At 37.2% G+C, this 25696-nt stretch overlaps 2 protein-coding genes and 1 pseudogene across 10 annotated transcripts in view; all 3 read left to right on the top strand.

Annotated features, from left to right (window-relative positions):
* Positions 1–14063, top strand: part of LOC122073993 (BEACH domain-containing protein B-like) — an 83789-nt gene extending 69726 nt beyond the window's left edge. For 4 of the 6 annotated variants that reach the window (XM_042638752.1, XM_042638754.1, XM_042638755.1 and 1 more), the window contains 16 exons: positions 1040–1152; positions 3979–4443; positions 4581–4794; positions 5140–5361; positions 5494–5967; positions 6047–6388; positions 6503–6955; positions 7084–7130; positions 7458–7551; positions 7777–7983; positions 9956–10081; positions 10351–10722; positions 10831–11062; positions 11686–12452; positions 12564–12732; positions 13607–14063. In XM_042638752.1, coding sequence (XP_042494686.1) covers positions 1040–1152; positions 3979–4443; positions 4581–4794; positions 5140–5361; positions 5494–5967; positions 6047–6388; positions 6503–6955; positions 7084–7130; positions 7458–7551; positions 7777–7983; positions 9956–10081; positions 10351–10722; positions 10831–11062; positions 11686–12386 — 4062 coding nt within the window. In that variant the 3' untranslated portion in view covers positions 12387–12452; positions 12564–12732; positions 13607–14063. Of the gene's footprint in view, positions 1–1039; positions 1153–3978; positions 4444–4580; positions 4795–5139; positions 5362–5493; positions 5968–6046; positions 6389–6502; positions 6956–7083; positions 7131–7457; positions 7552–7776; positions 7984–9955; positions 10082–10350; positions 10723–10830; positions 11063–11685; positions 12453–12538; positions 12733–13606 lie in introns of those variants that run through there. The other 2 variants (XM_042638753.1, XM_042638757.1) reach the window with 2 other exon arrangements.
* A 1754-nt stretch (positions 14064–15817) lies between these two features.
* Positions 15818–20468, top strand: LOC122072819. Of its 4 annotated transcripts, none has more exons than XM_042637237.1 (6): positions 15818–16246; positions 16365–17809; positions 18058–18190; positions 18434–18753; positions 18842–18961; positions 19945–20468. In XM_042637237.1, coding segments are annotated over exons 2-6 (1488 nt in total). In that variant the 5' UTR covers positions 15818–16246; positions 16365–16895; the 3' UTR covers positions 19946–20468. The 4 variants fall into 4 exon arrangements, with proteins under 4 accessions (XP_042493171.1, XP_042493168.1, XP_042493169.1 ...); XM_042637234.1 differs by lacking the exon at positions 19945–20468 and adding an exon at positions 19579–19796; XM_042637235.1 differs by having other exon boundaries at positions 15819–16246; positions 19930–20468.
* A 2551-nt stretch (positions 20469–23019) lies between these two features.
* LOC122073680 lies at positions 23020–24483 on the top strand (annotated as a pseudogene).
* The last annotated feature ends 1213 nt before the right edge of the window (positions 24484–25696 follow it).

The following is a 25696-nucleotide window of genomic DNA, read 5'->3' as shown; positions in this document are numbered from 1 at the left end:
ATTTTGCTAATTTCGGTCGAAATTTTGTAACATGGTTTGAAGATATATTTAGTTTCGGTTTGTGTAGCCTATTAGTTTTCTGGAACTCATCACAATTTTCTTTTAAGTATAACAAGTAAATGCTTCAAAATATTGATTAATACTTATATATGTTTATTTGGAAAACCACAAATTAGGAAAGAAAAAGAAAATCGTCAAATAAAATGGCACACAAAAAAATTGTTTAACCTTTTCTTTTCTGTTTTTCTTTAGGTGTTTTGTTCATGGCTGACATTTCTTTAATTCATCTTAGTTAATCTCCCCTACATGTATCCAAGGAAAAAACTACACTTCACTATGCCAAGCATAGTGTCAAGGCGTTGCCTAGTTGCCAACCTTTTTCTTGGGTTCAAAGCGACAAAACACGCCTTGTTGACATTTCCCGAGTTCACGTTTATGAATATGTTTGTACTTTATCATGAATATGTTTGTACTTTATCATATGCTTTGTTTATTATATTTTGGTCTTCTCATATTAGGTCATTACTAACAAATATATCATATTGCATTGATATGGCTTCTATATTGAATATAAGCATAATTATGTAGAATCATCATTGCAATAATACATAATAGGGAAAATTACTTGGACACCCCCTGTGCTATGGCCCGGTTGTCAATACTGTGTTGATATGACTTCTATATTGATTATAAGATATACAATCATCATTGCAATAATACAGAATAGGGAAATTACTTGTACACCCCCTATACAATGGCTCGATTACTTGACACCTCTAAAGTTTGAAACTATAATTTGAACCACCCTTTAGGGTGTCAAGCAATCGGGTCATAGTACAGGGGGTTGTCCAAGTAATTTTACTCATTGTCTAATACTCTTTGAATTGATGTATCAACAGCTTGAAACTGCTTTGTGAAATATAATTGTGCAACTTACATTTATTTCTGCAAGTTTGATTGACTTGGATTTCCTTTTACTCGCTTCTAGTGGCAGAATTTTCAAAGAAATTTGACCTTTTCTTTTTGGTCTCCCCTACAGTATCCTGGAAGTAGCTCAGATATTTCCCCTGATTTGGAATTAGAAAGTCAGTATGATCTCAGCTTTACTTTATCTGAGACCTCTCAAGGAGAAAAAAATGAAAGACTTCCTAGGTACTTGTAATTTTCTCATATGTCATTTTATTGATGATTATGCTTTATATGGTTGAACCTAATGGAGTTTTGTTCCTTTTCTTTATGCATTTTGTGGGTTTATTAGATGTGAGGTTATATGCTCAATATTGGGTAAAAACAGTTGCATAAGCATGAAGTATAATGTGCAAGTTGAACTAATTATATTCTGCAGTATACTGGTATGCCCTTATGAAATGAATAGAGCCACAATTGATTCATTAGCAAATTTATCTTTCTGGAGTTTGTTTTTATTAAAGCAATAATAACAAGAACCATTTCAAAATCAGTGTTCTTTCCTTTAAGCTTCAGAAGCCCATCTGCACATAGAAGCCATGTGGTGCTTCAATATCCTTCTTGGTGTCTACCATCATGATAAAGATTTTTCTTTTAGTAAGTCAAAAAAGAGATTCATTGAAGGGGAAAAGAAGGGGAGATGTGGAAACTGGACAGCCCCTCCCTACCCCACCCAAAAATAAAAATCCAGAAATTTGAAAAACCGAAATTCTGAATAAAAGAAAATCTAATGGTTGGAGGATGCATGATAATTGCAATACTTGTAAACAAGGATATCCACTGATTTTCTTTCTGATCTGGAAAGCTGATGGTACTATGGTAGTAGACTTGTAATTGTCGGAAAGTAAGAAGTAGCATGGACACAATAATTTCATTTTTTGTTATTAAAATCTTGGTCTTTCAGGAATATTATCATCGATACTTCTAGCATGTGTTTTGCATCAATGATTAGGGAAGAGGAGGCAGTGTGGAATGTTGAATGTTCCCCATAAATGCCTTCTTGGTGTTTCATTGAACCTCGAATCTATAATATTTCAATAATTTCAAAAGTTTGATTAGAATATTAAATGGCCTCACTCATAAGATTTAGCCCTATCTCTAGTTCTAGTAGATTCTTCTTTATGCAATGCAAATGTCAAGGGGCTAAGATGTGAATCCGGAAACGTTCCCAGATGCCAACTGTTTCTTAAGTGAAGGCACTCTACCTCCAACTTATGCCAGAATAACCACCCTTGCTGCCATGAAATGGAAAGCTATCGTTAGAAGTTTCTCTATGCATCCACCATTCCACCCAACATAAGCATGTGCTTCATGTCCCTCTTCTTAGTGGAATCTTGACATCCAATTAAAAAACAACTATATAGTACATAATAAGTTGAATAAAAAAAATGGCACTTTATTCATATGATAAACTCTCTAATATAATTAAGAAGATGATACAACTACAATGTATTTCATGTACTTGCCATTTGTCGTGGTAATACCACGTCAAACTATGATTTCATATGACATGATTTGCCAAATGTTGTCAATCCATATAACTTTGTTACAGAACATCTCTCACTCCTCACGAGGACATGAATAGATTGTGCTTATCCTTACCTATATGAACAGTAATTCTTCAATGGTTTTGAGTGGATCTGGAATTGGGTATGATGTGCAAATATATAAGGGCCATATGTGTAGCCATGTGAGGAAGACCCCTAATATGTCCAAGAGGACCTTATGCATATAACCACATAGTCATGCACATAGCCTGGTTATCCCGTGAACTAATAATGCTGAACAAATCAATTTACTCCATGAAAATACCTATGTCATGTGACTTATAAATAGCTGCCCATGATAGGTCCAGGTACTCATCAGCATAAATGTGGCTAAGGTAAGGGTTATGGCCTCTCACCGCGTCCTCCATATGGTGCATCTCAACCTCATGCTATGGTCAAGGATTAAAGTATCGGTATCGGTCGTCGTATCGGTAGGCCAAAATTAAGATACGTAACGGAGGGTATCGTATCGTATCGGAGATGCTCTAAGATACGCTAAAGATACGCACATAAATGGATAGGAAACACTTTTTTATACACATTTGCATAAAAAAATAGTTAAAAAAAAATTATATATAACATGTATTATGCATAAACAGTAAATTGAGAGTATCGCACTAAGAATCCAAGGTTTGTAATTGTCCCATAAATGTAAAATCCTTGTTCCCAACCTTGATTTCCACTTTAGTTAGAGAGAAAAATGGTTGGTAGCAACTTTGGAACAAAAACACCTCAAAAAATTACCCATTTTGGCAATTTTATGACCGTATCGGTACGTATTGGTGTGTATCGATACATACCAATACGTACCGATACATACCGAAACTTACATTTCACTTCAATTTTGAATTTTTCATAGAGTATCGGTACGTATCAGTGATTATCGGTGAGTATCGGTGCGTATCGGTGGTGTATCGGTGCGTATCGTAAGATACGTATCGATACATAAGGGTTTTAAAATTTTCATGATACGTATCGGTATGTATCGTGCCGATGTCTACCGATACGGATACGTATCGGCCGATACGGATACGTATCGGCCGATACGGCACGATACGCACCGATACTTAAAACCATGGCCATGGTGCTTATACACTGATGTAAAACTTTTTGTGGGTGGAAAGGTTTTCCAATTTTTTATAACGTACTGTAGTTTCTTTCACATCCACTTGATGAGGTGCTCTTAGGGGAAAAAAAATTCACAGCAACCTTGATCACATGTGGGAAATATCCTTCATTCAACAAAATATATTTAGAGTTGGCCATTTACCTGCAGGGAAAATGATTGTTTTTATAGGAGGTAAATTCTTCATGTTTAATAATGAAAATTTATGGCACTCCTTCAACATTGTTACTGTAATCCAACTTTGCACAGAAACTTGATTTTTTTTAATTCCCCATTTTGTATCCTATCTATAATTCTTGCTACACCTTTTGTGACCTAAAACTATGTCTTGTTATGTAGAAATAGACCACTCCATAAGCAGCCTTTGTTGAATGAAGATGAAGCAATTGATGATGAGTGGTGGAATTTATGTGACAAGTTGTGGATTATTGTTAGTGAGATGAGTGGGAAGGGGCCAAGCAAGATTCTAACCAAACATTTGTCAACAATAGGCCCATCTCTTGGCCAAAGAGCTCGTGGCTTAGTAGAATCATTAAATATCCCAGCTGCTGAAATGGCTGCTGTTGTTGTATCAGGAGGAATTGGAAATGCTTTGGGTGGAAAACCTAGTAGATGTGTTGATAAAGTTATGCTTTTAAGAGGGGAAAAATACTCTAGAATTGTTTTTCGGCTTGTAATCTTGTATCTGTGTAAAGCTGGTCTAGAAAGAGCATCAAGATGTGTTCAACAGGTCATTCCACTGCTTCCCTGTCTTCTGGCTGCTGATGATGAGCAAAGCAAGAGCAGACTACAAATCTTTATATGGTATGGTTTCCTTTGTTGTCCAATGTAGTATTTCAACTACTGCAGGCATTTAAGGATCCACATTATTATTTATTATTTACTTGCATGTACAATGTGTGTCATAAGAGATTGTTACCGTCAGTTGCAATATTGTACAGGTCCTTGCTCAACATTAGATTGCAATATGGAATGCTGGATAATGGGGCCCGTTTTCATGTTATATCACAGTTGATACGAGAAACAATTAACTGTGGAAAATCCATGCTTGCTACTGGAATTGTGGGAAAAGACGATTCATCAGATTCAGTCGGCAACGCCAAGAAATCAAGCACCATTCACAGTTTAATTCAGAAAGAGAGAGTTCTTGCCATGGTTTGTCACGATCTTATATTTGTGTCTTATTTATTTCATTAAGTGCTACATTCTGTTTGATTAGGTGTTATCTGGCATATTTTAGCCAATGAACTTCAATGTAAGTTGTGATCAAAATAATGATGGAAAAGTCATTGCCGCTTATTGACATGGTGACTTTCCTAACATTTGGACTTGGTTATTGGGTTAGTTAAAGTTGGGGACCACCAAAATCTATTTTTGTGAAGTTTTTAAAATTAACTACCTAGTAAGCTTGATCCTTTAAAATTTTATACTAAATGCATAATTCTCAAATTTTTATATAATAATTTTGTGGGGAACTTTTTTTTTTTTTTCACTACTCAGATAGCTGATGAGGCGAAGTGCATTAGCACTTCAAAAGCCGATCGCGCCAAACAATTGCATGAGTTGAGGGTTAGGATGGATGAGATCTCCTCTGCTGAATCGAACCAGAAAAGAGCCTTTGAAGATGAGTTACAAAGTAGCTTGAGCACCATTCTTGCTTCTGATGATGGTAGACGAGCTGCTTTCCAGCTTGCTCATGACGAGGATCAGCAAATTGTCGTCGTAAGAATATAATATCCCTTTTCATATTTTTTGTTTATCTATAAAACAGTTTTTCAGGTCTAACATCAAACCCATGCACTGAAACACGATTTGTTTCAGTATGTATATTGACAATCCATTTTTCTTGAATAGCAAAAATGGATCCACATGTTTCGTGCTTTGATCGATGAAAGAGGCCCATGGTCAGCAAATCCTTTTCCAAATAGTACCATCACACATTGGAAACTTGACAAGACGGAGGATATGTGGAGACGTAGACCAAAATTAAGACGAAATTACCGTTTTGATGAAAAGTTGTGTCATCCTCCATTCACTGCCTCTAGCAATGATGCTAGTTTTCCTGTCAGTGAAAGCAAAACTGGTTTAGTGAGCCATATTCCTGAGAAAATGAAACGCTTTATATTGAAAGGACTGCGCAGGATTACTGATGAAGGAAGCATGGAGACTAGAGAAAATGATATTGAGATGAGTGAGTCCAAAGCCTTTAATACTGAGGAAACTTCAGAACAATGTCCAGAGCTTGCAATCGAATGCCAAGACCAGAAGGATATTGTTCAAGATAGAAAAGATACCTCCTCCAGTACAACAGAGACAGAAATTAGTGAGGTCTGTCAGAGTTTAATTAAAAGGGAATGGTAAAACTTTATTGATGGCACCTTTGATCTATGGTTTTCTCATTTTCCAGGTTCTTCTATCTGTTCCCTGTGTGCTTGTCACACCAAAGAGAAAACTTGTTGGGCATTTAGCAATCATGAAGAGTATCTTGCACTTCTTTGGGGAATTTTTGGTAGAAGGAACTGGAGGATCATCTGTCTTTAACAACTTTCAAGTCTCAAGCAGTTCTGACTCTACCAAGCTTGATCAGTTGGGAGGAGTCCAGAATCAGAGGTTATCAAAGTGGCCTTTATATTCTCATGTGGATCTTGAGAATAGAAATTCCATTGATAACACAGGTATAGCAGATGCAGCTGCACTTCAAAAACAACCAAAACAAATTAAACGTCATCGTAGATGGAATGTCTGCAAGGTAGGAAATTGTAAAGTTCTACAGTTATCTAATAAGAAACTATAAAGTTCTACAACTATTTGATTTACTTATTTCTCTAATACATTTAACATGTTTCTTTTGTCATTATGGTAGATCAAAGCTGTTCATTGGACCCGTTATTTGCTGAGATATACTGCAATAGAGGTTTTCTTCAAAGATTCAGTTGCCCCCATATTTTTGAATTTTGCTTCAACTAAGGTTGCAAAAGATGTCGGGATGTTGATAGTTTCAGCTAGAAACGAATCATTGTTCCCTAAAGGAAGTGCACGGGATAAAAATGGAGTTATTTCATTTGTAGATAGACGTGCTGCAATTGATCTAGCAGAAACCGCGAAGGAATGCTGGAGAAGAAGAAATATATCCAACTTTGAATACTTAATGATTCTCAATACACTTGCAGGCAGATCCTATAATGATTTTACTCAATATCCCATCTTCCCTTGGATTTTGTCTGATTATTCCTCTGAGAAACTTGACTTTAACAAATCTTCAACTTTTCGGGACCTTTCAAAACCTGTTGGGGCTTTGGATTCGAAAAGATTTGAGGTAAAAATTTATTTTTCTATATCTTAGTTGTGATTTTTTTATTCATTTTAACTGAATAATTTACTACATGAAGAGACTGGACGTTTTTAGTATTATGTCTTGTATTTTTGCTTCAAATATTTTTGCAGGTTTTTGAGGATAGATATCGTAACTTCTGTGATCCTGACATTCCTAGGTAATCGTTGGAACTCTTTTCAAGAGTCATTATTGCCTTTTGATTAGACATTTTACCTTCCTCCCCTAGAGGTTGGACCTCGGTGCAACGGTAAGGTTGCTCCATTGTGACCTAGTGGTCGTGGGTTCAAGTCAGGCAACAGCCTCTCCGGGGGTGCTGCTTACATTATGATCCCCTGTCCCACAATGGCGGAAGCCTTGTGCACTGGGTGGGCTCTTTTTATATTACCTTTCTTCACCCCTTCCTTTTTTCTTGTATCATACAAATGCTATTATTTTGTTCCTTTTGATAAATGTCATGCAAATATTCTTTTATTTCTGGTTGCAGTTTCTACTATGGGTCCCATTATTCAAGCATGGGGATTGTGCTTTTCTATCTACTTAGATTAGAGCCTTTCACAACCCTACACTGTAATTTGCAGGTAGTGTAATGTTGGTACTTAATCCTTACTAATCTATGCATTGATCCCTTTTTTTACTTCTTTTTTTTCTGTTTTTCACTTGACTGTTTTATCTGAACTCACTCTCAAAAAGTTGAAGAAATTTGTTTAAAATAATTTTCTACTATTTATTTTATTATATCTTATTTGTTGCTCATTTAAAAAAAAATATATATATATATATATATTGTCCAACTGTTTATGCAGGGTGGTAAAGTTGACCATGCAGATCGCCTTTTCCAAAGCATTGAGAACACATTCCGGAACTGCCTCTCCAATACAAGTGATGTGAAGGAGTTAATACCTGAATTCTTTTACATGCCAGAGTTTCTTTCGAATTCGAACTCATATCATCTGGGCGTGAAACAGGATGGAGAACCTATAGGAGATGTTTGTCTTCCTCCCTGGGCCAAGGTATGTGAAGACCTATAATGAATTTGACTAAAATATTATGCAGAAAATCTGTTTGTTCGAGTCTATTGTTAAGAAATTGTTGTGGGAAGGACAATTCTGTTCTCAAAAACTCAAAAATCTTAAAAAAATGCAGTTGGATTTTGCTTTGAAATTATACACCCTGATAAGTTGTTAATCAGATAATTGAATTTGGCTGGTTATCAAGGACAAAGAAGGTCATATTTTGGATAGGTTATGAAAAATCTTTGAATGAGAGAGATTTTCTTTTATACTTGAATAAAATATAAAATATGTGGTTTTCTAGTCAAATATCTGTGGTAGTTTGGCTTATGCTTTTGCACCATGCTAACTCCTAAGAAATTTAGAAATTGATAGTTCCATTAAAAGTAATCTATATTTAATATTATCAAGTAGCAGGTAGGTTGAGAAACGTCAAAAAAAGAGGGGGGTAAAATTCGCCTTCCCATACATCTTTGTCAATTCAGTTTACTTGCGTGGGAATTCTTTTTCAGATAATTTAAGTAATCTGGGGGGTTAATATGGCACTCATCTATCTTCTTTCTGATAATCTATAGACTTGTTTTTTCCCTTTCTTAATTTTTGGTCTATATAGACTTTTTTTCTTGCTTGATTAATTCCTCAAAGTGAATTGCAAGAAATTCTGCATCAAGTATGTAGTTAGGCTGTTTTGCTGCTTTCCCAAGAAGATTAGAAATGTAAAGTTGTTCCCACAAATTTTGGTATGTGCTTTGGATTTCTTTTCCAAAGAAAAGAAAAACCATCTTAGGGACGATTTTGGCAAGGTATTTCTTGCAAAATGTATCCCGTAAATAGATGTATAATATAACTGAGAAAGGATTGTATTTCTTAACGCAACCAAACATATTGCATAGGCCCTATATAAGGGGTGTAACGCCATGGCTCCTCCACATATTCTTCCATCCGTCTAGAATGGCACAACTGAATTTCTTCCTTCTCAACAATTCTACCTTGTTTTTAGAGTGAACTCTGCTCTAATAGAGGTTTTTCTTCAGTTCATCTAAGAGAAGACCCCAAGAACTTATCTTTCCTAATGTTAGAGATCACCAAGCAAGGCCGAATGCTCTGAGACCAACTCTGTTATTGTTATGGTTTTGTGTTGAAAAGAGAGTATGAGAGTCTGAAACTGGGGTTCCGCCTCTAACTTGCACATCTAGTATCTGTTTCAGTTCTCTATCTCGAGTGATTGTTAGGGGTTTAAGTTACTTTTGGTAATTGTTGAGGGCCCCACTAGAATAGATTGTAGCAATTCACTTTAGAATTGAGTTTACTTCAACTAGACTTCTGCCCTCTATCTTCTATAATAGATTTAACTTATCGGTTTTCTATTTTGAGTTATTTCTTTGCTTGTTTTAAAATACTTTATTACCTATAACAGGAGTTAGCATCATTTTTGGGTCATTATTAAGTGGGGTTTATAGGTCATCTAAAGTGTATTGATTGGTATGATAAAGCAATCTCTTTCTTCTCTATTGATTTGAATGTCACAGCAGCTTTTGAAGCATTGTTTCTTCCCTATTTTCTGATTCAATCATTCGTTTTCTACAGTCATATTGCCTCAGCTACTCTTCTCTATATTATATCTGATCTCCTTATGATATGCCCATGTACCTGATGGCCTCAGATTTCCTAATGAGCAACCATCTACATTCAATTGGACCAATTTCTCTAGTGGAGACTGCCATAAGATTATTGGCATGCTTCTTCCCTTTAGGAAATTGAAGCACCTTGTCGAGAAAGCAACTAAACACGGCCTTAGATTGAGAGAGAGAGAAAGAGAAGCACACATACACACACATAGAGCAAATCTAAGAGAGAGAGAATAATATCAAATATAAAATTTCTCCTCACAAACATTTGCTTGGCATAGTCAATTTGAAACTTTTACTATGTGTCTTCATACAGCTTACCCCCCCCCCAATGAATTGTGCAGGGGTCTCCTGAAGAATTCATAAACAGAAATCGAGAAGCTCTTGAAAGTGAATATGTCAGCTCTAATCTCCATCATTGGATTGATTTGGTATTTGGTTACAAGCAGCGTGGAAAACCTGCAGTTGAGGTAGGAATTGATAATATAAGAGGGAGAAAGTTTTCCTTCACCCACAAATCTGCTATCATTGTTACTCCCCCACCCTCCTTTGTTGGAGGTCTGAATACCCTTTTAACTATTCCTAGGCACCCATCCAAAAGCAATTATGGTCATTGGTGAAGGAATTCCTCCTTCGCTATGGCTTAAGGAAAACTCATTCTATATAAGAAAATTTTTTTCATTTATTCCAATGGTGAATTGTTTGAAGTGAATAATATCTTTGGAACGGATTTTTACAGGCAGCAAATATCTTTTATTACTTGACTTATGAAGGAGCTGTTGATTTGGATACGATGGAAGATGAATTGCAAAGATCTGCCATCGAAGATCAGATTGCAAATTTTGGACAGACACCAATTCAGATTTTTCGTAAAAAACACCCTAGAAGAGGCCCTCCAATTCCTATTGCTCATCCTTTATATTTTGCTCCTGGTTCAATAAATTTGACTTCTATGATTTCTAGTATAACTTATCCTCCGTCTGCTGTATTATTTGTTGGTATATTGGACTCGAACATTGTCCTTGTGAACCAGGGGCTCACTCTATCAGTTAAGATGTGGTTGACCACTCAACTTCAATCTAGTGGAAACTTCACCTTCACTGGCTCACAGGCAAGACCCTAATCATCATTTAAATTGCCCAATTGTAATGGTTTTTCATTTTCCTAGTGAATGCATGGTATAATGGCTGTGTTAAATATAATTGTCATATTTTTGCAGGATCCTTTTTTTGGAATTGGTTCTGATGTTCTCTCCTCACGTAAAATTGGTAGTCCATTGGCTGAAAATATCGAGCTTGGAACACAATGTTTTGCTACAATGCAAACTCCATCTGAAAAATTTTTGATCTCATGTGGCAACTGGGAAAATAGCTTCCAAGTCATATCCCTTAATGATGGAAGAATGGTTCAGAGTATCCGACGGCACAAAGATGTGGTCAGCTGTGTTGCAGGTATCCTACTTGTCACAAAGATAAGAAACTGAGCACTGGCATTCTTGGGTGGAGCTAGACTTACCAATGCATTTTATTCATCAAAAAGTTAAACTTGATTATGCTTATTACAGTGCCACAGCAAGCCATCTAGACTGTATGATCAGATACTAATCCATTGAGCAGCAATAAAAATTATTTGACCTCCAGTCCAGTTTTAAAAGCATTGCAACAAGACAATTGAAGAAAGACAAAGCATATCTTTCTTTCACCATGACGTCTTTCCTTTGAAAAAAGGGTAAATTACTATGTAAGAAGAATATGCTTTCTTAGTTCTTAGCTATGTTCTTCATTCGTTACCCCAAGAGTCAGAGGTCTAGCATGTAACCACTAATACATTTCCCTTTCAACAAGAAAGGAGAAATAAGGTTTCTAGGGGCAAAGGGTGTTGGGAAATGGTCAGAATCATGGTCTCACCTGGTTATCCTTTGCACATACCCTTTTATCCAGTATTCTTACTTGTTAATGCCAGTGTTAATGTTATTATTCTCTTTCAAATATTATTCTTATTTTAACACATCTACCTTAAAATGATTGCATTTAAATTTGGTCATATATTCTCATGAAATCTTTTAATGTTGCAGTGACATGTGATGGAAGCATCCTTGCTACTGGAAGTTATGACACAACGGTCATGGTGTGGGAAGTTTTCCGCTTCCGAGCGACAGAGAAGAGAGTTCGATCTGGACAAACAGAGTTTCCTAGAAAAGACCATATCATTGTTGAAACTCCTTTCCATATACTTTGTGGCCATGATGATGTAATCACGTGTTTATTTGTCAGTACAGAGCTTGATATAGTTATCAGCGGGTCAAAAGATGGAACATGTGTTTTCCATACCCTGCGACAGGGAAGATATGTAAGGTCTCTTCAGCATCCATCCGCTAGTGCCTTGTCAAAGCTGGTTGCATCTAGGCATGGACGGATTGTATTTTATGCCGACGATGATCTCAGTCTACACCTATATTCTATCAACGGGAAATACATCTCCACCTCTACATCCAATGGGCGTCTCAATTGTGTTGAACTCAGCAATTGTGGTGAATTCTTAGTCTCTGCAGGTGACCAAGGACAAATAGTTGTAAGGTCGATGAACTCACTTGAGGTTGTGAGAAGGTATGACGGAGTTGGGAGGATTATAACATCTCTAACAGTGACACCAGAAGAGTGCTTCTTAGCTGGGACCAAGGATGGAAGCCTTCTTGTATATTCTATAGAAAACCCTCAGCTTCGGAAACCTGGTGTTTCTCGAACTGTGAAATCCAAAGCTTCTGGAACAGGGTAAAAGCACAATTCCAAACTGCACCTCTAGATACACTACGTTAGTACCGGCCATTGATGTTGACCTGAGGTAACTTTTTCTCGTCTATGCTTTGTTTTGTTGGCCTTCTATATTACTTTCTAATCATAGTTTGTTCTTTGTTATTTCCTTCATAGTTTGTTCTTTGTTATTTTCTTCAAGGGGAGGGTTCTTGAAGGGGAGGGTGTCTCATGCTACCATTGTGGGTGAATCTTCTATGCCACATGAATGGTGGCACAAGGAATGATATCATCTACATGGGGCCCACATGGTCAGGAGGAGAAAGTAAAAAAATACATTGCGAGAGGGTGTAGAGTACATCGGCTGCGTGGTAAGCTTTTCCCTTTCTTTGGTTCTTTACGTAAAAAGGCATATCAAGTGTTTGGCTTCCTTGTTTTTTTGTGGAACATTACCTCATATAACATCATAAATATAAAATTCAATAGAGCACTTTCCACTTGACAAGGATTTGAAAATCAACATTTTCATATAGCATGAGAAAAGTTTGGATTATGGAATAGTTGGAATTCCTTAGATCAGTTGTCCTCGTGATGTTCCATTCAAACAAGCTTGGCCACATACTTCACCCATTAGATATTTAGGATTTTAGCCAATATTAATTAAGATTTGTACTCTTTACACCAAATACCAAGAGTGCCTCATGTTGGGTTACCTAGTGGGAGAATTGAAGAGACAATAATCCTTAAATCAAGGGGAGTTGTTGGCTGACGTGGCATTATTTTTCTCCCACCCATCTAAGTCCCACCATTTTTTTTGGTACATTGTGGGGAAGGAAGGAAAACATTAGGTGAAAGCTCAAACCATTATTTTATAACTTGTGGGGCCCACAACTATACCTATTTCATCCTTTCATTTACTTCCCTTTTTATCATGTTCCCTTACCTCATTATACATGGGTCCTGCTAGTTTTACTATCACACCCCTTTTCTTTCGCTAAACAAACAGGGCCTTAGAGATAAATAGCTAAATGGCATGTGGTATATTTTAAAATGAATAACTGTAGTTTTGTTGACCAAGAGAGATCCTGGAGAAACCTTTCTATTTATATTCAATCAGTGGCATGGATGTTGGAATTGAAGAGGACATTTCCAAAGCACAAATGCTTAGGATGGAGTGTAAGAGCTTTTGGGTTATGCTTTGATTAATGCATTTCTTTAAAATTAAAAGTTAAATTTTTAATGCAGGTATAAGCTGAGCAATGCTTTGTGGAGCTTAATGTTATGCAATACAGAAGTACTATTCATGCAATTGTAACGAGGATGTAGAGATTAATGGTTGCAAGAGAATAGAATCAAACCTGAATGCATTATGGGGAAAGTAGAAGCAGCAATGGAAAGTTGTTTTCGGTGATCTGGCTATCTGGAACAAATTGGAGGTATTAAAAGAACAAAGGAAAAGACATATCCTTGTCACTAAATAGAAGTACCTCTTCCCAATGGAAGTTAAGATCAGCTTATGCGGTGGCTAGTGAGTTGGCTAAATCTGGGTGGCAACAGTAGTTCTCTATATGTCTCTTCCAATGTATCAAACCTGTGGCTTGAATCCCAGGTTTTCCTTGTTGTATATCCTCTATATGTAACAGTTTTCCTTTTCAAATAAAAATTGTAAATTTTCCAAAAAAAAAAAAAGAAAGAAAAGAAAAGGAAAGCTGAAAATTACTTGGCTTCAAGATGAGAAAAATAGGTGCTTTTGATTTCCATTAAATGAAAATAACACAACAGAAGTTAATTAGCCTGCATGTCGACATAAAGGGATGAGAACTTAATTAGTTAGAACAAAATTAAATGATCACCTATCAATATTTTTTTTTTCCAATTCTAACAGATAAAATACACTCTTGCACACCTCAATCTAATCAAATTAAATGAAAAACATGCTACACTTGAAGTTGTTGTCATAACTATTTTCTTTTATCGTAACAACATGCATCCCCAGATAGTAAAGTAGAAAAAATGATGTGAAATGATCTCCTTGGAGAAATGAGTTCTTATAGTGTTATGCCACATATGTCCATAATTTTTTGTGTGTACATCACTCAAATCAAATGCATGCACCTTTAGATGTCCTACGTCTAATAAAGGTAATGAAATTTCTATGTTCTATCATGAAAAATGGCATTTAGGCCTTTTTGGCTGGTTGAGCCTGAGGTCCATATATTGGATAGGTGGACATTAGATTAATCAGGACTTCAGGAGGGTCACTCAAGAATGGACCCAAGCTCCGAAAGGATCTGTATTAATGTCAACTGGTCCTAAGTTTGGATTTCAAGGAATCATTTCAATGAGGTGATTAGCCTGCATATACATGGTTTTGGGTGCAATTTTGGACTAGCCAAAGATGTTTCGATTTGGGCTTAGTTGCCAGTGTCCTGCATCAAAACATCATCATTCATGAACTTAAAAAGGAAACATTTGTGAAGTTTAGTTGTTGATAAGAGAACTGCCAAGCTACCGGTTGTCATGGATTCTATACATGTTTTGAGCTGTTAAGATTCAAGTGCTTCAAGACATGGCCTTGGTCTCTCCAATCGAGGCAAACAGAAGTTATTGCTCATGCCATATTTGATGTTAGGGCAAGAGAATGCTGCCAGATTGCACTGGACCAACAGAAGTGGAAAAACGAGAACGCACACAACAACATATATTTAGTTTATTTTTATTTATTAAGTCACAACCTGAGCCTAGATGCCATGGTTCAAGGCCAGTAAAAATAGGTTAATTCTCAATTTGGTCTAAAATTATCAACTTGAAAAAATAAATAAATAAAATAAAATTGTAACCAATAAAACAATTTAATTGGAACACTTCTAAAAATGTTTAACCGAAACTACTTATTAATTGATTTTGATTTATATATTGGAACCGTTTAATAAAGAATTTTCTACCTCTCATTCTTGAACGAATCAAAACCGATATCAACTTGGATCGAAACCAATAAAACAGAAAAAGTCGATAAAATCCGTTGTTTTTAGTATTTTTTTAATGCATGTATATGAAAAACCGAAATCAAATTGGTAGCAGCTCATTAACAGCTCGATAAGAGACCATTAATTCAACCCGATTAAAACCAATAAACAATATTATGTTTTAAAATCAAAATCAAACCAACAAATAAACAATTGGACAAAGTTTTTCTTCTCTGCTCGTTGAACAAGGAGATGGTGTTGTGACCCCTCTCTACCCATATCCCCCCCCCCTCGCATTGTTCGTCATCATTGTGGCCTCAGGAAAACTCGGTCCTAAACAATCAATCGATTTTGATTATTGAAACATGAAACCCACAGGTTGAAGCCGTTTGAGATGGGGAATAGAATGGTCACGGTAAAATGTTAAATAGGATGTATTCTACATGTAATATAAAAATTTTATTCAAAAAGCAATTTTTTAGTTAAACCTATTTTTTTCCCAGTTTTGAAATTGTTGCTTATTGCTGATTCCCTCTCTATTCTTCCAATGGGGGAGAAAAAGAAGAAGAATGGCATTGATGGGGGAGGACGGACGAGGCTACGAGCTTGCGAGAACGCTGGGGAGCTGTGGTGTGTGGCGTTCATGGCTGGGCGAATCCAATTACACCAGCTTCGCTAATTTCCTCACCTCTCGGTCGACGTGGGAAGCTTTCCTGAGTACCGAAGATTCTAAAACTAGGGCTCAGAGTTCGTGCTCTCCTCTACGACAAAGCCAGCGTCTCCCTCTACCTCCGCTCACGTCCCTCTCCTTCATCGTCTTCTTCGTCGCGGTCATCATCATCTGTTGTTTCTTCTTCCTCCTCCTCCTTGTCTTCTTCCACTGCTGCTGCTGCTCCTCCGTGGAAGTTCAATCCCTCCTGTAAGTATTATGTGAAAATATGATCTACATTAGGAACTGTCTTTTGTTGGGCTTTTTTTTTTTTTTGATGGGGTTTGAGTTGATTAAATTTATTATGCGGTTGACACAATTCATTCAGATTTGCAGTTACACGAGGATGATGTGTACTTCTCTTTAGAAGATGATTCGCTAAATGGAGTAGTTCAACCACCAGAAGGCTCAGCTTCCAGTAATTCAATAGTCTAAGGTTAATTTGGTGCTGGACTTGATTTATCTAATGATGGTTTTCTTCTTCTTGTACTGAATTAGTTAGTTATTGATTTCAGTTACTTTGCGAGTTAGAAAAGTTTGTATTCATTACCCTGTGCTTAATTTTCTCTGATAATCTGTGCGTTTTTTAAATACAGAAATTATAAGTAACTTCATTTATTTGAAAACAAATGTGAAGAGAAAAAAAAAAGATTGGAAATCTGACATTCTGACCTGCGTTACTGATTCATTGGAACTAAGGGATGGAAATGATGGTATGATCCTAGCAGAGATGAAACCCTGTCTCTTAGAGTAGGATGAGGCCTGGGTGCTAGGCAATGTGGCCCTCTAACAAGTAACAACAATCATGGGCTTTTGATAGGAGTTTTATTATTACCAAATCAATAAGTCTTCGGTGGACATGCTTTGGACACTTTTTCCCCCATGCAGAAATTCTGACTGTGTAAAGGATGCCTCTAGTTTTCTTCTCATTTTTTATGCAGTTTGGTTGATGCTTTGTCTTACCATGCATATCCAATCAAAACTTTCCAGTAGTGTTGGATCAAGATATGTTGAACCGGACATTGAAAATATATCTGAGAAGCCTGGTCATTATGACTTACCAGAGTCATGGTATAATCAGTCTACTGAGAAGTTCAGAGCTAGCAGACTAAATATTTTGCCACTTGGGGATCAAGAACCACACAAGCGAACAGCTGAGGGAATGTTTAAATACCTCAGATTTCTTGAGAAGCATAAGAGGAGGCGGCAAGCATTTAAAGAGGATCAGTATGTTGGTTTTGGTGGTTCAAACGTGCATTCAGTTTCTGCTTCAGATGGCAATAACTTAATGGATGATGAAACATCATTTTTCCCTGAAACAATGTTTGTATTGAACTGTGTGCCTGATAGTGCACTCCCTCCCACAAGTAGAGCAGAAGACAATAAAAAAAAAGAGTTTTATGGGGTTCTTGACTGCTTACCTCATGTTGTAACTCAGAGTCCTGCAATGATGGAAAGGTTTGGTATAATGCCTGACTACCTAAGGACTGGTTTTGAGAGAAGTAAATATAGGGGCAAGAATGGGCTTGGAGGGAACAGGAAACCTCTGGGCCAAGAACAAGCATTACGGATGTCTCACAAGGTGATAGCTCATGTATTGACAAGTATGGGGTTTCAAGGTGCAACTGAAGTTTCAATGGAAGTTTTATCACAGTTTCTCAGCTGTCATATCCGTAAACTTGGTCGTATCTTGAAAGTCCTCACTGATAATTATAGAAAGCAGGGTTCAGCCATTGAAATTCTCAAAATGTTCCTTCAGACAGCAGGGTATAGGTGAGTACATTTATTTGTATCTCAAGTGTTGACCGGTGGTTTTGTTTCAGTGTTATGTATTTCTTTTCGTACTCATTACTAGTCGTAGAAGTTTTTCTGATGAATATTAGCTTGAAGAGAATATTTTATCTGGCTCTTTCCTCCACCCCCCCCCTCCTCAAGTAACATAATTCTTGGGGCTTCAAATTATTTTTCACTTAAAAGTTTTGTTTAATGCTAGTTTTCTGTTGAAACCTTGCTTTCTCCAGTAATCTTGGGGCTTTAGTGGTACGTGCAAAGGATGGTAACAGGACAATCACACACCAAGCACCGCAACATCTAAGAGGACTCCAATCCGGATTCCAGTCACAGCATCAGTGTCCCATTGTACAACCCCAGCAAGTATGAATATCTAGTCATTAAATCCCTTTCTATCAGTGCAGAACAGTTTATATCACCCTCATAGAGCTTATGGTTTTAGAAATCCAGTCCAGCTACTAGCATTTCTTACTGGTAATCTTTGTACTAAGAGGCCATAAGAATGAAATTTCCCCTATAACATAATGTATTCATTATCTTTGGCCCTTCTGAAATGAGTAACTCTTTCAGTCTTTCTTTCCCTGTCCAAATTGGCCTTCTGTACGGTTCCCGAGACAAATGCAGATGCAAATGATGCATACCCAGAATCTGGCTTTACAGCAGCAGCAACACTGGGACAGAATGCGAAGACGCCAACCATCAACTCTACGCTCTGTTATGAGTATGGATAAAGAAAGACCCATGCTGGAAGTTAAGATTGAGAACCCAACTGAATTGCCAATGGATGGGGACTCCACTGTCAGTTGTAGACACCCACAGATGCAGTTTCGGTGCCAGCAAATGGGTGGTATGGCCAACCTCCCTGCTCAATCCAAGCATCAGTTTAAACAATTGGCTTCCCTTCAAATTCCTCAACTCCAGACACAGTAATACTCTAACTTGACCGAATTTTAGTAACAACACTCAGAACAATATGGCATGTTACAAGATTCTTAAGTTTCTTGGTGCAAATAGGAACATGGTGATGGTGAGGCCCCCACCAGTGAAGGTTGAGGGCTTTCAGGAGTTGATGGGTGGGGATGCAACATTGAAGCATGATTCTGAAGAGCACAAGCTAATGTCCCCTTCCAAATAGTAAGTTCATATTTTGCCTCCACCGCCTGACATATTCCTTCTATTGTTATGGATCACAGAATGTGCTTTAAGCCTCTAACAGAATCAATTGTTCAATAACGTAGGTTGTGAAAAATTCCCTCTTGTTCTGTTTGTGGTCTACCCTAACAATTGTAACCCATGTATGGTCTATATATATATATATATATATATATCAGAATACATATTTACTTGTGTAGTTCTGGAATCCCCTTCTACTTTAATGATCACAGTGATCACAAGACTTGCTTCTCCCAGTCAAAAGCTGGCATGATTACTGTAGCACCTTTGTTAGTAATGGCTCTTTTTCTCTTGACAAGAATTATTTTTTTCCCTTTCTTGTTGTCCAAATACTCGTATGTTTTTATGTAGACCTCTTAAGTATACTGGCCAATACAGGTTGTTCTGGTTGGATCTGACTAGTCTCAGGGGTTTGCCCCTGGATATATGCCATCACTAATCTCATGGAATTCACAAGACCTCTCTTTCATTCTGCCTCATGGTTGGGTAGCTTCATCTGCAAGAGCCTCGTAATTAGCCATCATTCAGAATAGGTACTGCATTTTTTGGGGGGACATTCATGGGAAATCTTCCTTCAGTTGCAGGTGAGCCCAAATCTCCAATGTACTAGGAGTAACTAATAGGGGAGCTTGGAAACAAAGTCAAATATATCCCAAGTCATCCCTTAATGTCCATTTGATATAGCATTTGCGTATGGAAATTTACATTCTGGATGTCACGTTCAGCTTGATTTCGTTGGAAAGTGATGGCTGATCAGTATTTTTGGATTTGAGATGGCTGATCAGTTTTGTGTTCATTCTGTGAAATCTTGTGGCATTTATTTTTGCTGTCCATTGAACTTGTGCGTGAAAAGTTGAGACTGGAAATAAAGTTCAGCCAATGTTTTAAACTTAGTGAATCAACTAAGGATTGCTTGATCCACTTATCAGGATGCCACTCAGCAGGTTGACTCATTCATTCAACATGGCCACTTGGATTGGTCACCCAGTGGATTGACTGAGCAGATTGGAAAACTATCAGATCTACTTGGAAGTTGAACCGATCCGATGGTCATCTTTACCAACTTTGGAACACTTTTCCCCACCGGTGTACCTTCACTTTGCTCTCTTTCTGTTATTCCACAACCCCCCCCCCCTGTGAGCCACCTTTTTTGCCTTCCTGCGGGCTCTGCCTCTCTAGCTACAGTCTGTGTGTTTGCAACATCACCCACTCACATAACCCTTTTTTCCTCTTGCTGTGAGTTTTACACCTCTTTGCAGAGGGTGTGGGAGTGAGGGAGGAGGGGGAGATGGGAGAGACGAAAGATAGGAAAGAGATGGGAAGGACAGCTTCTTGGTTTTTTCCCCTTTTCAAACTGTTCTCGGCACAGAGAAAAACTTCTATTTTTGTTTATTTGTTTTTGTTCGTTTGTATTCCAGGGACTTGCTCTTTTTGAAGGCACCCAGAAATGAATCAATGTTGCCAAACATAATTCTGTTCTATTTTTGTTCTCATGAAACAAAATAGCACAACAATAAATAATCAACTAACTAGTATACATAGAAACTGATCACATGCTTTGCCTTTAATAAGTCAAATTCTACTCTGGATTGAGGGAGTTCAAATGAGCATAAATTTAGGCCACCTGATATCAACTCCAAATAAGATCTGATATTTGACACGGGATTGGCCTCCATCCAAATCGGAATCGATCAAATTGGTCCTAATCGATCGAAACCCTAGAGAATGGAATCGGCAAGAAGCAAATATTGACATAATATTTTATTTATTTATATATTTATTATTTTAGTTTTTATCCAAAAGTCTTAGAGATCTACATAGTTCATATTTTTTGTGTACACATGTAGAACAAAAAGATCAATTAAAGAAAAAAATGTATCCTTATTAGAATATATATATATATATATTAGAAATTTTTCTTTGTACCACCTTTGAATTTAAAATTTATGTCTTATAACATCCTAGTTTGCTATTAATATTGAGTACATCCCTCATTTTGTAAAAACATGCATTTAAATTGAATTGTGATTTTTTATTATGTTATTATCAAAATTCGTCCGTTTCACAAAAAGAAAATGCCATTTTCTTCACATTTTTTGACTACACATGTGAAACAACAATATCAATTAAAATAAAAAAGATGTATCCTTATTAATATATATATATATATATATATATATTAGAAAAATTATCTTTGTACCACTTTTGAATTTAAAATTTATGTCTTATAACACTGTGGTTTGCTAATGATATTGAATACATCTCCCATTTTGTAAACGAAATTATACTTAAATCCATTATGCTAGATTAAAAGTTTTCAGTGATGATGTGGTAGGGTTATTTTCTAAATGACAAATTTACCCTTGAGGAAAGGTAAAAACCCCAAAAACAATCTCCAATTCTCGGATTCTTCTTCAGGAGTCTCCTTTTTACCGATTGAATGGTTTTCTTCTTTTTTGATTCTATAATCTTTATATTTTTGGGTTGTTTAGAGGGATGGGATTCATTGGCACTTTCCTTCCATTGGCTTTGCATTCGGTATTCCAATAGGACTCCTGGGTTTTCTTTTATATTCATATATTTCGAGGCCCAGTGATGCCATGGTAATTAGGGAATAAACGGTGTTATCAACCACTGGGCCTCCCTCCTCCGTCCTCATGGCCAAGGTCACTCTCTCTGCCGCCTTACCAAAGTACCAACAGACTACTAATTGTTCTCTCTCTCTCTCTCTCTCTCTCTCTCTCTCTCTCAAGCATGGAAGAATGGGGACTCCCTCCAAATTCCAATCACATGCTTTGGGATCCCATTGTTTTGGAATGCAGAAGCTATGTTAAGCCCTAACTATTGTCGTCACAGACTTTTCTGATCGTTTTTGCTTCCCTAGCAAAACAATTTCCTTCCGTTCATATTGCTCATTCCGAAGTAGGCTTTAGCAAGTAAGCACCTTCAATAATTGGACAATCTTCCAAATACTGATGCACTTGATGAGGGTCTCCTTTCTTTGATCCAATATTGATGTTTCCAATCGTTTTATAGGCAATGTGAATTGCTTCATGTAACTCTGGTCATTTCTTAGTGTGTGGGTTTTCAATTTTGATGTTGCACATAAAATTGATCTTACAAAGCTTTTCCCTCTTTTAGGTTATGTTCGGTAGTCAATAAAAGAAAAAATTCAACAAATTTTGAATTTTGGTTGAAAGAGATGACACATAAAAAATTATTGTATAATCATACTTTTTGTTTTATTAGGTTTTATGTACTATTTTCTTTTCTTGATAGATAAAATATGAAGAAAAAAGAATCAGAGTCACTGACAAAGGAAGAAAAAATGGTGGGTCTAGGTTAATTTTATGGGTTTTTAGCAAATGAAAATAGGTTGCTATATTTATATAGAGGGATATAACAGGCTTAAAAGAGTCTTTTCTAGTTCTAAGCTAACGGCATTATGCCTCAAAGTAGAGTCAATATTATTAGCAAACAAGGGTGATACAAGATATAAAATTTAAATTTAGAGTTTGTGCAAGATAGTCTTCTTATATATTATATCAAAAACATAAAATAAAAATAAAAATAAAAAATTTATTAAACTTTAGTGTCAATAAAAAAAAATCTCTTTATTTAATTTAAAGTAAAAAATTAAATGAAACTAATAAGATCTGAGGCTCTAGGGAAATCGGAGACTCGGAATAGGAGAATACACATCGTGGGGTGGACTTACTATTTAAATGTCTAACATCTGCTCCACTTAGCTACCCAATCTATTACAGTCGATGCCATAACTGACACACCATACATATAGAAATTAAGATTCCTATTTTTTTTTTTTTTAAATTAAAGATTAGAATTTAAGAGTTGAGATTCCATTTTCCTAACGAAGGAATCCTTTGCGTCAGGCGAATGAGACCAGAACCGAATCTTTCTGAGGATTCGAGAACCTGTCTTAGTGATGAGCTCTTATATATGGATTGCCCTTTTAGAATTCTGAGAAAGTACAGAGGAGATCTAAGCAGATCCCATTCATGGCTGACCATGACCACAATCAAGAGCTTCACGTTGTTATGTTGCCATGGTTAGCTTTCGGTCACATGATACCCTTTCTGGAGCTCTCTTAAGGGCTTAGCACAGAGAGGTCACTGCATATCCTTCTTGTCCACACCCAGAAACATAGTTAGGCTCCCAAAACCTCCTTCAAATCTAGCGCCCCTCTATCAGTTTTGTGAAGCTCTCCTTACCTCACGTCGATGGCTTGCAGGAGAACGCCGAGGCCAACTCCGACGTCTCCTACGAAAAGATCACTTACCTAAAGAAGGCCTACGATGGTTTGGAACTACCTTTAGCTCGCAACCTTGAAATCTCCCCTCCGGATTGGATTATTTACGATTTCGCCCCTTACTGGTTATCACCCATCGCGTCTAGACTTCGCGTGCCTTGTGCCTTCTTCTCTACCTTCACCGCAGCCACGCTTGGCTTCTTGGAGCCGCCACGGCCACAGGAATACAAAAGAACGAAACCGGAACACTTCACTGTTCCTCCCGAATGGATCCCTTTCCGTTCTAATATGGCGTTTCGTCTCCACGAGAATCTAAGAGTATTCGATTCCATCGAACCCAATTTTCCGGTGTGTCTGATGAGTATCGTTGCATATCAACGATGCACAGCTGCGACGTCGTGGTTGTCCGAAGATGTACAGAATTCGAGGCTGAGTGGCTCAATCTACTCCAAGGGGAACTTTTTCAGAGACCAGTTATTCCGGTGGGTTTTCTTCCTCGGGCGACACAAGATACCGGAGATGGTGACGATGATGCTGTTGAGCGTTGGATTGAAATCAGAGAGTGGCTGGACAAACTGTGAGAAGGATCGATGGTTTACGTAGGTTTCGGCAGCGAGGTTCAACCGAATCGTGATGAGATAAACAAGTTGGCTCTTGGGTTTGAGCTATCTGGGTTGCCATTCTTTTGGGTAATAAGGATGACACCTGGTTCGACCGGATCTCACTCTGTGTTGCCAACCGGATTTGAGGAGCGAACCGGGGGTCGGGGTTTCATTTGTCGAGGCAGCTGGGCACCACAATTGAGGGTATTGGCGCACCCTTCGGTTGGGGCTCTTGTGACTCACTGTGGTTGCAGTTCTATTATTGAAGCTTTTGCCTTGGGTTGTCCCCTTATACTATTGCCTCTATTGAACGATCAACCATTGAAGGCTCGGCTGTTGCAAGGGAAGAAGATCGGGTTAGAGATTCTGAGAAAAGAACGAGACGGGTCATTGAGTAGGGACTCACTGGGGGAATCGCTAAGGATTGTAATGGTGGAGAAGGCCGAGTTGTTCATGGCCCAAGCTAGAGAGATGAGTGAGATATTCGGCGACAAAGCTCACCAGGATCGATACGTCGGTGATTTCGCTCAGTACCTCGGAGACCATGGCCGCCGCAGCTCCAAGAGGAAATCTCAAGCAATGACAATGGTAGCTTCTGCAAGGTGACTGAGTTTTGGGGTTTCTTTGCTCTATCAACCTTGTTGACATGGCTGACCCATCACAATGAACCGGGATGAACCAGTTTATAGTTAATATATATGGGTTCAGCTTGGGAATACTCAATGGAACCCAACTGATCCAACCATAATTTTAGGGTATCAATTGTAGACATGGTTGCATAGTTGGATTGAAGAAATTCACGATCAAACGTCTCCTTCACTATGCTCAGTTGGTTAATTAACTACTAATGTAAAATAATACGGAATCTGATTAGGTGTCCGATGGATTAATAAGTGGGTTATCACCCATTGGAAACCAAGCTAGGTTACCCAACCATATCACATGATATAATAAGGTAACAACTTGTTTATTATTACAACTATTGTATGTTGTTGGGTTTTGAGTCTTGTATTTTATAATGTTCTATATATTTATTATTGGATTTGTAAATGTGTAACTGCATCAATTTTGGGTCCATTATAGGGTTAAAATTGTAATTATGTTTAAGGTACCTATTTGTCTCAACATATTTTTTCTAAAATTCTATCTTACAATAATGGAGAAAATATATAATCCAATTTTTAAGAAGATGGAGGGTCAAGGTTCTCGAGAAGAAATCAAACAAGTTGAACAAGATGATGTAAGATGATTAGTTAGAGTTAATGGATCTAGCAAACAACGTGGTCAATTTATATCTTACGAATAACACTTGTCATGAGGTTACCATTTCATGTACACAACTTGCTTCCAGTGTTCTGGCCCAGAGTATATCCTTACCTAACAAAATTGTAGTTATAATGTAATCAAATGAAGTAGGTAGTGAAGCCAATAAGAGAGAGTCTTGTCTTCCTCTTCAATCTTAATATCTAGAGTAGACAACTCCATCGATCAATATCATGTAGAATTCATCTAAATGTATCTCAAAGTTCACACTCTCCGACAAAGTTATACAATTGTTTCTTAACAAAGAATCGATTTGTCAATAACATGGCTTTGTACTTGCTCTCTAGCTTTGTCTAGACTTCTTCCGGATCTGTCAATTCAATAACTTCATGAAGAATGTTTTTAGCAAGATACAATTGGATCATGTTGTTTGTTAGATCCATCAAATCTACCCAATCATCTTCTATTATCTTGTTTGTCTCGTTTGGTTTATTCCCAATTAAAAATCATGATCATCCCTTCTCGTTCCTAAAAAAATTTCTCAATACTTAAAAAAAATAT

Source organism: Macadamia integrifolia, chromosome 3 (assembly GCF_013358625.1).
Source record: "Macadamia integrifolia cultivar HAES 741 chromosome 3, SCU_Mint_v3, whole genome shotgun sequence".
Taxonomy (NCBI): Eukaryota; Viridiplantae; Streptophyta; class Magnoliopsida; order Proteales; family Proteaceae; genus Macadamia; species Macadamia integrifolia.
The sequence above is the reverse complement of the archived record's forward strand: the minus strand, read 5'-3'. Positions and strand labels throughout refer to the sequence as shown.